This window comes from Lithobates pipiens, unplaced genomic scaffold, assembly GCF_037356315.1.
Source record: "Lithobates pipiens isolate NorthernLeopardFrog02 unplaced genomic scaffold, aLitPip1_a1.2 Scaffold_16, whole genome shotgun sequence".
NCBI lineage: Eukaryota > Metazoa > Chordata > Amphibia > Anura > Ranidae > Lithobates > Lithobates pipiens.
The window spans coordinates 16,029,402-16,047,445 of NW_027507748.1; the positions used below are offsets into that span (position 1 = coordinate 16,029,402).

Below are 18,044 nucleotides of genomic sequence, written 5' to 3' on the forward strand. Positions count from 1 at the left end.
GAACGTACAGTGAACTACCATAGGTGCAGGCCTCTGAGAGTCCCAACTATTAACATAGCTACCATCAGCTCATGAAGAAAAGGCCCAGGAGTAGTGGGACCAACAGTGCGAAGCTAGTGAATCTAAGGCCACAAGGTGATAGAACAATAAAAATAAAATAAAATAAATAAGTAAAAAACTGCTATGACCTGTCCTGAGTCCCAAAAATCACCAAAACCCGGCTGAGCAGGGCATGGAGAGGGAGAGGATGTGGACAGGGTAGAGAAAGGAAAGAGTAGAAAGGAAAAGGAAAGAGAAAGGGGAAAAAAGAGAGAGAGAGATAGGTGTACAGAGAGGTGTGCCTGGACCAAGGAGAGACCGTGGACAACATGATATAACATGGAACTGGGGGCTAAACAATAACCGAGCCCTGAGACTGGTCTTAAAGAAGGATCCCAATAAAGTTGGCCCAAGGTTCCCACACCCGCTTAAATTTGTCTAATTTGTCCAAAATTGAGTGCGAAGTTTTTTCGTTGAACATAATCCAAGTAATTTTTTGTTTAAATAGTGGGAAGGAGACCCTGGGGGACTTCCAAGACCTGGCAATCGTCAGTTTAGCACCGATAAAGAAAAAATGAATCAGAACTCGGCTATGCTTAGTGGTTAGGGGTATCGCTTGATTCAGAAGGGCAATTGCAGGGGATTGCGGGATAACAAGACCAGTGACCCTACGAATAAGGCCAAAGGTCTTGTTCCAGAAGCTTCTAATCCTGGGGCACTCCCATAGAATATGGAGGAGCGACCCTAGATGGCCGCAGCCCCTAAAACACAGGGGCGAGGATTGGGGGTAAAATTTGGCCAGACGAGTCGGGACCAGATACCAGCGCGAGAAGACTTTGACGTCTGCCTCCATCAGAGAAATGTTAAGGATCCCCCTGAAGGCACTCGAGAAACAGGAGTGCCAAGTGTCCAGGTCCCATTCAATATCTAGGTCGCGTTCCCAGCTCAGCATGTAACTCGGCTTTTCCCTTGGATCGACCAAAGCAGAGTAGATCAGGGAAATGCCCCCCCTCACGTCCATGGCTGACGAGCACCAAAGTTCATAAGGGGAAATAGAAAGGGGGAGGGGATGATGGGAAATCAGAGTGTGTAGGAAGTGGGAAATTTGGCGGAATCGAAATCTTTCTGAATCTGGCATCTCCAGTTTAGATATGCAATGCCCGGGGATCCCATTTCTTACTATATAAATGTGTGGAATTCTGTGTGATATGGAATATCTTTTCCATCAGATTAAAGAGGAGCTGCACAAAAAAAAAAAATATTAAAAGCCAGCAGCTACTAATATTGCAGCTGCTGACTTTTAATAATATCACACTTACCTGTCCCAGGTTCCAGCGATGTCGGCGGCAGATGACGAGCGATCGCTCGTCTCGCTGCAGCCACCGCCGCCATCCTCTGTCAGGGAATCGGGAAGTGAAGCAAGAGGGCTTCACTGCCCGGTTCCCTACTGCGCATGCGCGAGTCGTGCTGCGCTGGTTCCCCGCTGTGTCTCTGGGAACTGTGTGTTTCCCAGAACACAACGGGGGGGCGGAGCCATGCGGCGGTGGGCGGAGCCATGCGGCGGTCTGGCCGGAAGTGGGTGCAGTTACCTGGATTATCCAGGTAACTGCACCCCCCTCCCCCCCGAAAGGTGCCGATTGTGGCACCGGAGGGGGGGAGGGATAATACTAGCGGAACTTCCCCTTTAGGGTGAAGAACCGCTTTAATGTTATTAATTCTGATTTTAAAGTGATCCAAGGGGACGGAATGCGATTTCCAATGGAAAGCAATTAGCCAATGAAATGAGTGTACAATATCTTTTGGCTCTACCATCAACTATGTAGTATAAATTTCTGCCTGATTGGATACTACTTAAATTAATTGTTTAGGTTTGTCCATATATTACAAAATTTTGGTAAATCTGAAGGTGATTGTGCAGAGATTGTACAATCAGATTGTATAGTGTATGCTCACAGCATTGTGTTCTTGTGCATAAGTACTAACAATTACAATTGTTTTCCCCGTTATCTTTATTCTCACCTTATCATTTAGAATTTTAAAAAATTACCCTTTGGGCAGCCAGGTTACTCATTATTGGCAGGCCAAGTCATCATCAAAGCAATCTAATTGGATGTGGGCATTGTGACGACCAATCACAAATGTAAATAGTAATACTGGTGCACTCCACAACCATCACATATGTTTATGTTCTCCGGCAAATGCTTCTACTAGCTCTGCCCCCTGCTCTGCGCGGTGGGCGCATTTTGGCATCCTCGCCCTGGGCACTGGAATACCTTGCCCCACCACTGATCACAGGGGGGAAATTCGCTTTGTAGTCCTGTGTAGGGATGAGCCGAACACCCCCCAGCTCGGTTTGCACCAGAACTTTTGAACGGACCGAAAATTCGTACGAACTTTAGAACCCCATTGAAGTCTATGGGACTCGATCGTTCAAAATAAAAAGTGCTAATTTTAATGGCTAATAAGCAAGATATTGTCCTAAAAAAGGGTTTGGGGACCTGCCTCCTGCCCCAGGTGACATGGGTCAATGCCTAAAATGTTTTTAAAAACTGAAGTTTTTTCGGGAGCACTGATTTTAATGACGATTAATGGGAAAAAAAAGTGCCTTTAAATATCGTGCCTGGGGGGTGTCTGTAGTATGCCTGTGAAGTGCTACGTGTTTCCCGTGTTTAGAACAGTCCCTGCACAAAATGACATTTAACGGAAAAAAAGTCATTTAAAACTGCTTACGTTTTTAATGTAATATCTGGTTCCGGCAATATGGATGAAGATCATTGAGAAAAATGGCATAGGTAGCCCCCCCTGCCCATTACCAGCCCCTTTGGGTCTTGTACGGATATTAAGGGGAACCCCCTACCCAAAAAAAGGAAAGACGTGGGGCCCCCAGGCCCTATATACTCAGAACAGCAGTATACAGGCGGTGCAAACAAGACAGGGACTGTGTAGGTTTGTTGTGTTAAGTAGAATGTTTGTAATTTTCAACCGGTACATTTTTAAAGTGTAGCTCCAGTCAAAAAAACTATTTTTAAGCTTTTTGTAAAACATAGGGAAGGGTTATCACCCCTGTATAATTGTTTTTGCTGTCTGTCTTTTTTATCTCACTTCCTGTTGTCTTCCTGTTACAAACGTCTCCTACTTGCGTAGCCCCTGGAACGCCTACAGAGCACCGCTGGTTCTGAGGACAGAGCACTGGAAGAGGCCATGGAGGAAGAAGAAGAGGAGGGGGTGGAGGAGAGAGGTGTGTCACAACCAATAGTAGCATTTTGGAGGCGTGGTGGCGGAACAACCTCCAACACTACTGCACCTTGTCCTGCATCCTTCCCAGCTGCCAAAAGAGTGACCCAATGGGCCATGAAAGACAGGTAATGTCCCTGTCCATGCCTGCTGGACCATGAATCAGCGGTAATATGCACCTTACCGCTGACCGCCCTGTCCAGCGAGGCATAGACATTGCCTTCCGCATGGCGGTAGAGGGTCGGAAGGGGGCCGAGTCTACCATGAATTTTTGGTCCTTTTTTTCCCCACACAAATAGAGCTTTCTTTTGGTGGTATTTAATCACTGCTGGGTTTTTTATTTTTTGTGCTACCAATGAAAAAAAACATTTGTTTCCGTTATAAAATTTAATAATATATAAAGGTGCATACAAAACTAGTGTTAAAATTCCAAATGACTAATTGGTTGCACGTGGCGCTATTACCTGTGTACCTTTCAGTAAACGTACCCTCACCTCCTCAGTGATCCTATCTCAAACCATAAATTGTGTGATCAATAACAAATTATATAAATATTTATCACTCAGTGAATACCCAAATTTACATTTAGATTACATATACAGTGACAAATATAAACAAATGTGAATATAGTCCATCCACCAAACAATATTTAAGAATATCCAGATTACAGAAAGTCTTTCTATAAATGCGTGAAAAAATCTCCAGTGTTCAGATTCCTTTTTGCAAGTGACTCCTTCACCACACCATCCGTGATTTATGATCCCCCCTTCGTGAAAACACTCACCGACTGATAAGCCTTACACTCTCGTGTGAGGCTAAAAGGGCTTTCAAAAAATCTCTCAAGATGAAATTCAGACACCAGCACATCCGATTTGATCTTCTCCACTTACGCACTTCATTGTATATATATATATATATACCTTCCCCAAGCTTTGGAATGAATTTTTCTGGAATTCCTTTTTCACTTAGGACAGTAAAATGCTGCCACAACCTCAGGACACAAGACCCAGAAACGGAGTACCATGGGACCTGCTCAGAAGCAGAGAACCTGTGACTGTACACAGCACTGACTGAGGAACACCCACCACACCGCCCATATACAAAGGACAGGAGGAGTACAGACAACCCTGGACGTACACTGCTTCTCCCAACGCAGATTAGTAATTTTTCTCCCAATTTAGCAGATTAGTAATTTTTCTTCATAAATTTTGGCCAAAATTTATACTACTACATATCTTTGGTAAAAATAAGTACAAATTGGTGGATATTATTTGGTCTTTGTGAAAGTTATAGAGTCTGCAAGCTGTGGTGCCAATATCTGAAAATTGATCACACCTGAAGTACTGACCGCCTATTTCAATTCTTGAGACCCTAACATGCCAGAAAAGTACAAATACCCCCCAAATGACACCTTTTTGGAAAGAAGACATTCCAAGGTATTTAGTAAGAGGCATGGTGAGTTTTTTGAAGTTGTAATTTTTTCCCCACAATTCTTTGCAAAATCAAGATTTTTTTCTTTCCTTCACAAAATTGTCATATTATCAGGTTATTTCACACACACACACAGCATATGCATACCACAAATTACACCCCAAAACACATTCTGCTATTACTCCCGAGTATGGCAATACCACATGTGTGAGACTTTTACACAGCGTGGCCACATACAGAGGCCCAACATGCAGGGAGCGCCATCAGGCGTTCTGGAGCACCCAGGACAATTCTGACATTTCTCTCCTACATGTAAAAATCATCATTTATTTGCTAGAAATAATAGAAGTTACATGGAATCCCAAAACATTATATACATTTTTTTTTAGCAAACACCCTGGAGAATACAAAGGTGGTCGTTGCAACTTTTTATCTCGCACGGTATTTGCGCAGCAATTTTTCGAATGCGTTTTTTTGAAAAAAAAACAAAAAAAAAACAGTAAAGTTAGCCCAATTTTTGCATAATGTGAAAGATGAAGTTACGCTGAGTAAATAGATACCTAACATGTCACTCTTCAAAATTGCACACGCTCGTGGAATGGCGCCAAACGTCGCTACTTAAAAATCTCCATAGGCGACGCTTTAAATTTTTTTACTGGTTACATGTTTTGAGTTACAGAGGAGGGCTAGGGCCAGAATTATTGTTCACCCTCTAACGTTCGCAGCGATACCTCACATGTGTGGTTTGAACACCATTTTCATATTTCTTACGTATGCAGTCAATAAGACCCCACATCTCACCTCTAGGCTGGGAAGTCTGAAATAAAAAAATAAAAAAAGATTCTGGCTTTGATCGTATTGGCGAGTCGGTAGAAGCACCAGAGGGCGGCGGAACGTCTATGGCTGGGTATTGCAGGGCATCACCGAGTATGGCTGGGTATTGCAGATTATCTCTGAGTATGGCAATTTATGGCAGAGTATTGCAGAGTACTGGCAGGGTATTTGTGGGTATTGCAGAGTATTGGCAGGGTATTGGCTGGTATTGCAGAGTATTGGCAGGGTATTGGCTGGTATTGCAGAGTATTGCAGGGTATTGCAGAGTATTGCAGGGAATTGAGGGGTTAAATTCGGGGAGCAGTGATGTGGGCACTGCAGATGCAGCCCACAGCGCTGCTGACACCGATCTCTTCCCCCTCCACTGTACCGATCGGTACAGAGAGGGGGAGGGAGGAACCGGCCTCATAACATGACGCCGGTTTGTTTACAAGTGATAACTCCGTCATTTGACGGAGCAATCACGTGGTAAACGGCCGCTATGAGCGGCCGTTCACCGTGATCCGTGATGTGCCGGGTCCGGTCACGGATGCTCTTGAGTGCTCGCCCCAGGGGAATTCTGGCAGGACGTCATATGACGGCCTCTCAAGAGTTAAGAAACCGCCCTGTAGCCGTCATTCAGCTATGGGGTGGTTGTTAAGTGGTTAATGTACTTAACATTGTAGACAAGTGTCATTTCTTCAGTGTTGTCACATGAAAATATAGAATGAAATATTTACAAAAATGTGAGGGGTGTACTTACTTTTGTGAGATACTGTGTCAGCACTCACCTCCCAGTAGAAGGGTGTACAGGGAGTCCATGGCGCTGGTTGGATCTCTCCGCTCCTCTCTCCTCCGGTGTTGGTCGGAGCTCTTGTCTGCTCTCTGTACAGTTCTTAGCGCTGCCAGCTCCTTATATAGGGCACTGCGTTCAGTGTGTTAGTAGGCTCGAGCCATCTCAATGAGGGGCACCCCGCTGCATGGGGGTCCCCTGCACTTTCCCTGCCCCCTTATAGCTTAGGGTGTAATCATGTACTGCTTTGTCAAGTCAATCGGGTCCGCAGGAGCGTTCAGTGGAGTCACATTACAGAGCAGGCTGCCTGTAACACCCCCCTGTAATTTAATGGAGATAGACTGTTCCATGAAGATCTTCAATATATTCTCACACAGCTGGAGTTGGTGGGTGGAGCCAGGGGTGTGGCTGACAACTCCACTCCTCCCACAGACTTGTTCACTCAGGCTGAGGAGGGGAGAACACAGCAGCCCCGTGTCTTTGTATCCAACAATGCCGAGACTAAAGCTGGATACACACTATACAATCTTCTGTAGATTGTTCCTTCAGATTGACCAAAACCAATAATAATATATGAGGTCAAACCTTACAAGTTTCAATTTGTATATAATCAGGCCGGCCCTTCCACTACATGGTTTTGGTAAATCTGACAATAAATGTTGTATAGTGTGTATGGGGTCTTATCACATGTCATTGCATACAGCGCTAACCTTCCACTATACCGCCCTATACTACCCAAACCTTCCACTATACCGCCCTATACTACCCAACCCTTCCACTATACCACCCTATACTACCCAACCCTTCCACTATACTACCCAAACCTTCCACTATACCGCCCTATACTACCCAACCCTTCCACTATACAGCCCTATACTACCCAAACCTTCCACCATACCGCCCTATACTACCCAAACCTACCACTATACGGCCCTATACTACCCAAACCTTCCTATACTACCCAAACCTTCCATCATACCGCCCTATACTACCCAAACCTTCCACTATAATGCCCTATACTACCCAAACCTTCCGCTATACCGACCTATACTACCCAAACCTTCCGCTATACCGCCCTATACTACCCAAACCTTCCGCTATAATGCCCTATACTACCCAAACCTTCCGCTATAATGCCCTATACTACCCAAACCTTCCGCTATACCGCCCTATACTATCCAAACCTTCCGCTATACCGCCCTATACTACCCAAACCTTCCGCTATACCGCCCTATACTACCCAAACCTTCCGCTATACCGCCCTATACTATCCAGACCTTTGACTATACCGCCCTATACTACCCAAACCTTCCACCATACCGCCCTATACTACCCAAACCTTCCACCATACCACCCTATACTACCCAAACCCACCACTATACGGCCCTATACTACCCAAACCTTCCTATACTACCCAAACCTTCCATCATACCGCCCTATACTACCCAAACCTTCCACTATACCGCCCTATACTATCTGGGGCTGAATTGGTTAATGTAAGTGGATATGTCAATAAATCAGTACTGGTTATACTACTGAATGGAGCGCTCTGTGTGGTCACATCTTGCTTGCAATATTTTTAGTGTTTGATTTCAGAGCGCTTATTAAAGCCCCATAAGAAAAACATTATTTTACTTGTGTTTTAAAAAATAAAATCCTGGAATTCAAGCTTTAAAAATGTTATTAGCTGTGAGTTTCATTGAAGGTGTCTATAGAGGAGAGCAGAAAAAAAGAGACATTTAAGGTGCCGATTAAAAAAACTCACCCAAGTTTGTGGACACCTGACCATCACCCCTATATCAGCTTGTTGGACCTCCCATTCCAGATCAACGGGCAATAATATGGAGTTGCCCCCCTTCCCTTTGCAGCTGTAACAGCCTTCAGTTTTCGGGAAAGGCTCACTACAAGATTTTGTGGTGTCTTTGGGAATTTGCACCCATTTCTGAGATCAGGTACTGATGTTGAATGATAAGAGCGCTGCAGATCATCATGGGCATTATCCAATGTTAGAGGGAGAACGTAGGGAGAACGTAGGGAGAACGTAGGGAGAACGTAGGGAGAACGTAGGGAGAACGTAGGGAGAACGTAGGGAGAACGTAGGGAGAACGTAGGGAGAACGTAGGGAGAACGTAGGGAGAACGTAGGGAGAACGTAGGGAGAACGTAGGGAGAACGTACTTGTCCGAATCTGCCTCACTGTTGCAGTGCAGGGTTTCTGTGTGCTCAAGGCCTTGTTTTCTGTTTGTTTCTGGGTGGGTTTAGTGTGATGAATGGCGGGTTTTGCCTGTGTCTAAGGGTGGCTTGCAACACACACAAAATCCACCCTTCAACAGCGAGGCAAAATCTAACAAGTACCTTCTCTCTAGGCTCTTTGCACATCATTGGATACTGCCTCCGAGGAGGCATTTTCTGATTGAACAGCGCGTCCTTTCAGAATCAGCAACCTGTCAGATTTTGTAATGGAAGTGAGGGTTCTGTTGGGAGCCATCTTGGTACACCCCGCTCTCATTCGCAGTAAGGCTACAGTCAGAAGTCGGCAAGCGGACATCTTTTTACACCCACTGAAGTCTTGCATTTCACACTTATTTTTACCAGTAAACTGAGCTTATATCATGTAATACAGGATTTAGAAATCCGACAGACTGTTTTGATGTTGAATTTGAAAAGCAGCGGAAAGCCTGCTGATCTGACGGGTTTGATAATCTGACAGAACACCGCTGCTTTTACAATTCAACATGAAAACAGTCCGACAGATTTCTAAATCCTGTATTTCACTATATAAGTACCATCTATTAGATTGTAAGCTCTTCTGAGCAGGGCCCTCTTAATCCTTTTGTATTTTATTGTATTATAACTGTATTGTCTCCTTTTTAAATTGTAAATTGCTGGTGCTATATAAATCCTGAATAATAATAATTTAGGCCCCATTCACACCTGAGCGTGTTGTAACTTGAAGCCTGAAGCTACAAAATGCTGGAGGGGAAAAAAATCTATTATTCTCTATGGAGACGGTTCACATCTCCACTCCAAGTCGCCTGAAGCCGAACGCCTGAAATTCAAACAAGTTCTGGACCCTTTTTTGTCGCTCGAATCGGGCAGATTTGGGAGTTTTTCTTTTTACAGTGGTGACCTTTTGCCCTGCAAAAAATCGTGGCAAAGCACAGTAAAAAACACTGCAAAAAAATCGCAGTAAAAATTCGACAATTTTGACATATACATCTTTCGTTGCCCAACGAATCCCAGAGCACCGGGGGCTACAAAAGATATGACTGCTGGCTGCCTTAGAGGGGGCGGAATGAATGCCGTACAAGGTGTCCTGTGTAAAAGGAAGTCCCATCTCCTGCACTGCCATTGGACAACTGTTCTGTCCATCATAGGAGGCGGGACTTTCAATTAAAGAGGCAGCCGGAGGGGCGTGGCCGGATGTGATCGAGGCAGCACGCATATCTCCACAGCTCTGTGAATCCTGACCTGATCCGCTACATTGGAGCACATTAATCTGGCTGTACTATCCACCAGCATCCGGGAGAAGGTGAGGAGTCTGGACATGCATTCCTCGGCATCCAAAAAGCCCCACAAGGTTCGAAAAGAGCAGCGCCAAACCCACTCTACAAAGGAGGCACAACAAGGCTCCGCCCCCACCATCTTGTCTTCACAGAAAGCCGATAAGTGCACCAAACAGAGGACAGGAAAGATGGAGCAGGCTGGCGATGCAACAGAGGAGAACCCTGAAATGGACTCTACAGACAAGCAGCAAATAGCGGTGGACACGGATGCGATAACCAGACCTATCCTGGAGGACATAAATGCTAGTAAGTCTGAACTTATGGGGCGCATCGACCACTTATCATCTGAATGCTCGCTGATCAGACATGATCTTGATAAGATCAGGGGAAGACTCACCACGGTAGAGCACAGGGTTTCTGGGGTAGAGGACATTACACACACCCAAGACACCCACATAGCTGAACTCCATGACCTGGTGCAGTCCCTCCAGCGTAGAGCAGACGACACAGAAGACCGCCAAAGAAGAAATAACATCAGGGTGGTGGGCCTGCCAGAAGGCACAGAAGGAGACAAGCCTGTTCCGTTTGCAGAGGCTCTGTTTAAAAACCTACTCTTCTTGGAAGATTTACCCCCCCCACCTATGTTGTAGAAAGACACTCTGTGCGCTCTACGGGCTGTAGACCACCAGGCGCATTCCCCAGACCGTTCCTTGTCAGATTTTTAAACTACAGGGACAGGGACATGATACTAGCCAAATCCAGAAGGAAGCAGGAACTGAAATATGAAAACGCTCGGTTGATGTTTCCTGATTTTTAAGCTGCCACCTAACAACAACACCGTTCCTTTAATGATATCCGCAAAAGGGAGTTACAATAGAGCAGGGATATGCAATTAGCGGACCTCCAGCTGTTGCAGAACTACAAGTCCCATTAAGCATAGCAAGACTGACAGCCACAAACATGATACCCAGAGGCAGAGTATGATGGGACTTGTAGTTTTGCAACAGCTGGAGGTCCGCTAATTGCATATCCCTGCAATAGAGCATGCTTTAGATTCAACACAAGGGCAGCGTGACGTTCTTTGACAACCCTGCAGAGTCCTGTGACTGGCTGGATGAAGAACTCTCATAAGTACACAGCTACGAATCTCACAGGGCTGTCTGCCCACAATCTGTTAGCACCTGTTGCACAATTCATGTCAGGGAATAGGTTGCATAACCAAGTAATGTATTGTCTCGGACAGTCAGAAGACAATGACTAACCAATCATAGGAGAGCCTCATCGTGGATGAATAACTCACGGAGAAGTACAAATCTGGAGCGGAAGGGAAAACTCCTGGCTTGGGAATGTAGCTTGTGCCGCAGGTTTTCAGACAGACAAGCACACAAGAGGATAATATCATCTGTGATTTGGTACCACCACTCCATGTACTTTCCACTGACCAGTAAGGCGAACGATTCTACACTCTAGAACAACAGGTTGATAATCATATCACTTGTAGCACCCCCCGCAAGGGAAACTGTAATATACGGGTCTTCTGTCCCACACCAGTGATGGCTCACCCTCCCCAGGATCTCAGTAACACCAAAACACTGTTTAAACTTTTAGCTGGGTTTTATTAGAACTAGCAAAAAGCCCTGAAAACAGATAAACTGATTACCAGAATACAAATATTAAGTGCAATAATATACTACAACTTCTCAGTAAAGGAAAACAGGATTTGTGTTCATTCACTTTAACCGCCAGTGGGAGGCCTTGCCTGAAATGCACTGAACAAGTGGTGAACAAACTGTACAATACAATGTATAATGTTCAACAATTCCCCAAAAGTGATATTACTGACTATAAGATCCTACCGAGGTCTTGTAGGTTCTAGCTAACCACTGGCCAGTGGGAATTCTATACACACACACACACACACACACACACACACACACACACAGTCTGCCAGCGTTGGGGCCCTTTAAATCCTGTGTTTGAGTACTCAGACTTTTGTGAAGTAATATTTGTAATCCACAGAATGGAAAGGGGGATCTTCACAAAGTGTCACAAAGATTAACAGATGTGGAGATCCACCTTCAGATAAAGCTGCATTAACAGTAAATAGGAGCTAGCAGCTAGATCCACATACACAAGGATGGCAGAAGATCTCTCACCATTAGATGCACTTGATATATCTTCCTTCCAGCAATTGGTAGATTGATCGCTGTCTCAGTTGACTGGATGGTGATGGGAGCAACACAGGCCACAGAAACCTCCAAACAGGATAATGATAATGATTGCTACAGCACTGAAATTGGTCTCTAGATTTCTCTGCACTGTTAGCACATCTTCAGTAATCAGGCAGAACAACACACTGCAAACTCCCCTCTTAAAGTAGTTGTAAACCCTTACAAACTACTTTGACCTACAGGTAAGCCTAGATTAAGGCTTACCTGTAGGTCCAAGAAATATCTCCTAAACCTATATGGTTTAGGAGATATTTGCCCGAAGAGAGGTAGACAGCGGCACGCAGGCGCACTGAGCGTGGCATCGTCGATGACGAAGATGCCGCGCGTCTCGGCTCCCGTGCGCATGCACGGGAGTGACGTCATCACGGCTTCGCCGAATGACAGCGGCGGAGCTGCGAGACCCGAGAAGATGGATGCGCCGGACTACAGGGGACAGCGGTGACTTCGCTGGCTCCTGTGTCAGGTAAGTGACACATAATGGACTACTATGCGATGCGATGCGATGCATAGTAGTCCATTATGCTTTACCTTTGCAGGGAATGAAAGAGGAAGTAACACTCATCAGGGTTTACTTCCTCTTTAAGTGTGCACCTTCCTTAGGAGAGTCACATGCTCTGCAAGTGCTCAAGAGGGATACTTTTTTCTGTCTGACTGCCACAATGCCAGTCTGTCTCTCTCCTGTGTCCTCCTCTCTCTACCACAATCACAGCTCTCCTGGGCAGCTATCCAATCCTGTCCTTCATTGTTTTTGTTGTTAGGGGTGGGCTTCGTTCTTAGCTACAGCAGGACCCAATCTGCCTTTAATCCTGCAGCTGTACCCAATAGTCTCTCCTCCGGCTATCAGTTTAGCCAGAAAATGCAATGCAATGTTTCAGAGAGCAATATTCTGCATATATTACAGAGGCAATACTAAGCCTGTGCTACACACTTTATACCAGGCATGTCCAAAGTCTAGCCCGCGGTCCGGTTTTGAACGGCCCGCCTGGTTATCCCTCTATCAACCAGTGTGCCGCGGAATCAGGCCTGTCAGATGAGCCCGTTCCCCAAGCTCTGTCGGCTTCAAAAGTGAAAGTAAAGTGCAGAGGAGTGTTCTGTGCTCTCGGCTTCCCCCCGTGCAGTACCCAGCTGAATGAGGAAGTTGGAAAGGTACAGTACTGTGCTAAAAGATAAATTAGTGTTAAAAAGGGCTTTATTTATGTGTGTGCATGTGTCTGTATGTGACTGTATGTGTGTTCATGTATGTATGTATGTGTGTGTGTGTCTGCATGTTTCTGTATTTGTGTGCATGCATGTGCATTTGTCTGCATGTGTGTGTGTGCATTACTTTTAATCCAGACCCCCCATTCTTGTACCATCAGAACTGCTTTTGTAGGGCTTGTATATGATATCAGCCAGGACTGCTGCTCCTCTGAAAAGCAATCCATGCACAGATCACTTTTCAGAGTCATTTGAAAGGCGATAAAGAGGCATTATGTTGCCTCCTCACCACCTGTTTTAAGCCTGTAAATGCAGCATCACTATACCACAACTGTGCAATCCACACAGTTGTGGGGTAGTTGCAGTGCAGGCCCATTCACCCTGGGTATACCTCCAGCTGCAGCCACAGTATGGGTACACCCCCAGCTGCTCCCTCTGCAGCTAAAAGGGGAGAAGTTGGGGGTGGTAAAAACAGCTTAACCATGTGGTTTTGCTTCCCCTCCAACCTCACATGTGAACAAGCCCTTGGTTCACATCTGTGTGCTGTTTGTAGGGCAGCCCATTCATTTCAGTGGACTTCCCTGAGCTTTTTTTTTTTTTTTTTTTTTTTAAATTGCACAGCATCAACATGTTTTCCAATGTGTTGGGGTACCATTAAGAATTAATGGTACCCCCTAAAGAGCAGATCATTAGTCTGTGCGTCGGGAACGAGCACGACAAAGACAAGAGAATTCTTGTTGGGCAGTATATTGGTGCTCGGACGGACACACTCAGACCAAATTTTCAATGGTTCAAAGAATGTCGGGCAAAATGGTCGGCCCTCCCGCATGTTCACTTTGTCAAATCTGGCCCTCTTTGAAAAAAGTTTGGACACCCCTGCTATATACATTAATGTAACCTGCATTTCCGGAGGGATCCCATCCTTTACTCCTAGATTGATTTCCAGCAACTGTCTGCCTCCTGACAGCGGTAATAGCCCTGCTCATCATCGTAATGTTTCCCCGGGGCCCTGGGGGGGGGGAGGTTCCTATTTATTTTTCTTATCTGCATACAGCTCCAGCACCATTTTTTTTTCGGTCGGAGCATAAGGTGGATGTGGAAACATCAGAGAAGACTATGCCAGACTTTCGATCAGTGCTGCTAGAACTCACTGCAAGTTTGTTTTTGGAAGGAAGCTACATATCAGGACCCTTTTTTTGTTTTTAGAAATGGCTACTGGTATAGTAGCGGGGGGGGGGGGGGGGGGAGTTCAATCGTCACAGCTCAGACGCCTATAACTACCTTGAAGCTCCTAGCCTTGAGATGCATATTAATAGAAAAGGTGGGGACAGAGTCGCTCCTAGACAGTCCCTCTAAAGCCGCGTACACACGGGCGGACTGTCTGGCCAACTTAGTCCGCCGAAACACATTTCAGCGGACAGTCCGCTCGTGTGTGGGCTTCAGCGGATTTTTTCAGCGTGCAGTCTGACGGACTAAGTCTTTCGGAATTTCCGTAATATTGTCCGTCCAACTTTGGTTTCAGCGGACAATCCGCTCGTGAGTAGGCAAGTTCGACGGACTAAGTATGGCGCATGCTCAGAAAGGATTTACACGGCGGAAGGGTGCATTGCTGTGTATTGGACTTCCTATTTCTAGTCCCGTCATACGTGCTGTACACGTCATCGCGCAAGCTTTCGACGGACTGTCTGTTCATCGTGTGTGGTCAAGTCCGTTCATTCGAAAGTATGACGGACTGTCCGTCGGATTGTCTGACGGACTAAGTTGGCCATACAGTCCGCCCGTGTGTACGCAGCTTTAGATTCACTCCGCCGAGCCGGAGGAGCGACGCCTCCGTTTTCCTCCCTTATGCGGAGTACTGAGTAAACGTTTCGCTCCTCCTAGTTTTTGTAGGTGGAGTCCAGTGCTGTAGACAAATGATGGCAAATCTTGGCACCCAGATGTTTTGGAACTACATTTCCCATGATGCTCCACTACACTGTAGAGTGCATGAGCATCATGGGAAATGTAGTTCCAAAACATCTGGGGTGCCAAGGTTCACCATCACTGCTGTAGACTGTCAGTGGTGGAGGACCTTCGTGCCATACACTTCACTGTGAGAGAGAACGAAATGTGAACATTGGAGTAAATGAACAATGATGAGTCCAGTGACTTCTGTGTATGGAGGTGAGTGCATATTCCAGGTACACAGAGTGATGGGGGGAGGGGGGAATATAATTAATGAAATGATTGATTTCCGATCACTGGGGATTATTAATAGAAATTCTCCCCCTGAGATCTGTAGATTTATATCCCCCGCTCTGCCCATACACAATGTGTGACTTCTCTATGGAGAGAAGGGTAGGTGTCCATAGGGCAGTAGGTAGTATAGAGAAGGGTAGGTGTCCATAGGGCAGTAGGTAGTATAGAGAAGGGTAGGTGTCCATAGGGCAGTAGGTAGTATAGAGAAGGGTAGGTGTCCATAGGGCAGTAGGTAGTATAGAGAAGGGTAGGTGTCCATAGGGCAGTAGGTAGTATAGAGAAGGGTAGGTGTCCATAGGGCAGTAGGTAGTATAGAGAAGGGTAGGTGTACATAGTGGAGTAGGTAGTATAGAGAAGGGTAGCTGTACATAGGACAGTAGGTAGTATAGAGAAGGGTAGGTGTCCATAGGGCAGTAGGTAGTATAGAGAAGGGTAGGTGTCCATAGGGCAGTAGGTAGTATAGAGAAGGGTAGGTGTCCATAGGGCAGTAGGTAGTATAGAGAAGGGTAGGTGTCCATAGGGCAGTAGGTAGTATAGAGAAGGGTAGGTGTCCATAGGGCAGTAGGTAGTATAGAGAAGGGTAGGTGTCCATAGGGCAGTAGGTAGTATAGAGAAGGGTAGGTGTCCATAGGGCAGTAGGTAGTATAGAGAAGGGTAGGTGTACATAGTGGAGTAGGTAGTATAGAGAAGGGTAGCTGTACATAGGACAGTAGGTAGTATAGAGAAGGGTAGGTGTCCATAGGGCAGTAGGTAGTATAGAGAAGGGTAGGTGTCCATAGGGCAGTAGGTAGTATAGAGAAGGGTAGGTGTACATTAGGACAGTAGGTAGTATAGAGAAGGGTAGGTGTACATAGTGGAGTAGGTAGTATAGAGAAGGGTAGGTGTACATTAGGACAGTAGGTAGTATAGAGAAGGGTAGGTGTACATTAGGACAGTAGGTAGTATAGAGAAGGGTAGGTGTACATTAGGACAGTAGGTAGTATAGAGAAGGGTAGGTGTACATAGTGGAGTAGGTACTGTAGAGAAGGGTAGGTATACATAGTGGAGTAGGTAGTATAGAGAAGGGTAGGTGTCCATAGGACAGTAGGTAGTATAGAGAAGGGTGGGTGTACATAGTGGAGTAGGTACTATAGAGAAGGGTAGGTGTACATAGTGCAGTAGGTAGTATAGAGAAGGGTAGGTATACATAGTGGAGTAGGTAGTATAGAGAAGGGTAGGTATACATAGTGGAGTAGGTAGTATAGAGAAGGGTAGGTGTACATAGTGGAGTAGGTAGTATAGAGAAGGGTAGGTGTACATAGTGCAGTAGGTAGTATAGAGAAGGGTAGGTGTCCATAGGACAGTAGGTAGTATAGAGAAGGGTAGGTGTACATAGGACAGTAGGTAGTATAGAGAAGGGTAGGTGTACATAGTGCAGTAGGTAGTATAGAGAAGGGTAGGTGTACATAGTGCAGTAGGTAGTATAGAGAAGGGTAGGTGTACATAGTGCAGTAGGTAGTATAGAGAAGGGTAGGTGTACATAGTGCAGTAGGTAGTATAGAGAAGGGTAGGTGTACATAGTGCAGTAGGTAGTATAGAGAAGGGTAGGTGTACATAGTGGAGTAGATAGTATAGAGAAGGGTAGGTGTACATAGTGGAGTAGGTAGTATAGAGAAGGGTAGGTGTACATAGGACAGTAGGTAGTATAGAGAAGGGTAGGTGTACATAGGACAGTAGGTAGTATAGAGAAGGGTAGGTGTACATAGTGGAGTAGGTAGTATAGAGAAGGGTAGGTGTACATAGTGCAGTAGATAGTATAGAGAAGGGTAGGTGTCCATAGGACAGTAGGTAGTATAGAGAAGGGTAGGTGTCCATAGGACGGTAGGTAGTATAGAGAAGGGTAGGTGTCCATAGGACGGTAGGTAGTATAGAGAAGGGTAGGTGTACATAGTGGAGTAGGTAGTATAGAGAAGGGTAGGTGTCCATAGGACAGTAGGTAGTATAGAGAAGGGTAGGTGTACATAGTGGAGTAGGTAGTATAGAGCCATAGACTGAGTATAGCCTCGAATACAAAATATACGTAATACATATAACAGTACCATCATCCCAATTGATAATTGTCAAGAATTGGGAATTCTAAGGATATTGGGGCAGTTGCTGAGGCTGCTCCCTTGATATCCACACCCAAAAATGTTTGTTGAGGGGACTATTGTGGTACTAAATAAATCATAAAAGACTTTGTTATAAAAAAATTACAAGTAATTTAATAAGGACAAAAAAATGAAATCCATCAAAACTTTCATATTGCTAAAATCATATACACCACAATTTAATAAACTACCGACGGGTAAGCCCGTAAGGTTTCTATTGAAGAGGGGTACAGAAACGTTTCCTCTACCGGTTTTGCGGCGAACCGCTTCTTCAGGAGGATAGTCTACAGAGTAAATAAAAATATTTGCAAATAATCAAATAGCAGCGAATCATATAATGACATAACAGAAGAGTTACAGTAATTTAAATAGCGAGGGGATCAGCTCACCCATAAAGGAGGAAGCAGTAGATCACAGGACCCATCGGTTTCCTC

At 45.4% G+C, this 18,044-nt stretch overlaps 1 protein-coding gene and 1 long non-coding RNA gene across 3 annotated transcripts in view; both read left to right on the forward strand.

The window, feature by feature from the left end:
* The first annotated feature begins 15,361 nt into the window (after positions 1–15,361).
* LOC143981627 (uncharacterized) overlaps positions 15,362–18,044 on the forward strand; it is an 82,751-nt gene continuing 80,068 nt past the window's right edge. For both annotated transcript variants that reach the window (XM_077479618.1, XM_077479619.1), the window contains exon 1: positions 15,362–15,406. In XM_077479618.1, coding sequence (XP_077335744.1) covers positions 15,376–15,406 — 31 coding nt within the window. In that variant the 5' untranslated portion in view covers positions 15,362–15,375. The remainder of the gene's footprint in view (positions 15,407–18,044) is intronic.
* LOC143981628 (uncharacterized) lies at positions 15,604–16,370 on the forward strand. Its single transcript, XR_013274333.1, has 3 exons — positions 15,604–15,824; positions 16,121–16,194; positions 16,307–16,370. It is a non-coding gene; the product is annotated as an uncharacterized LOC143981628 (long non-coding RNA).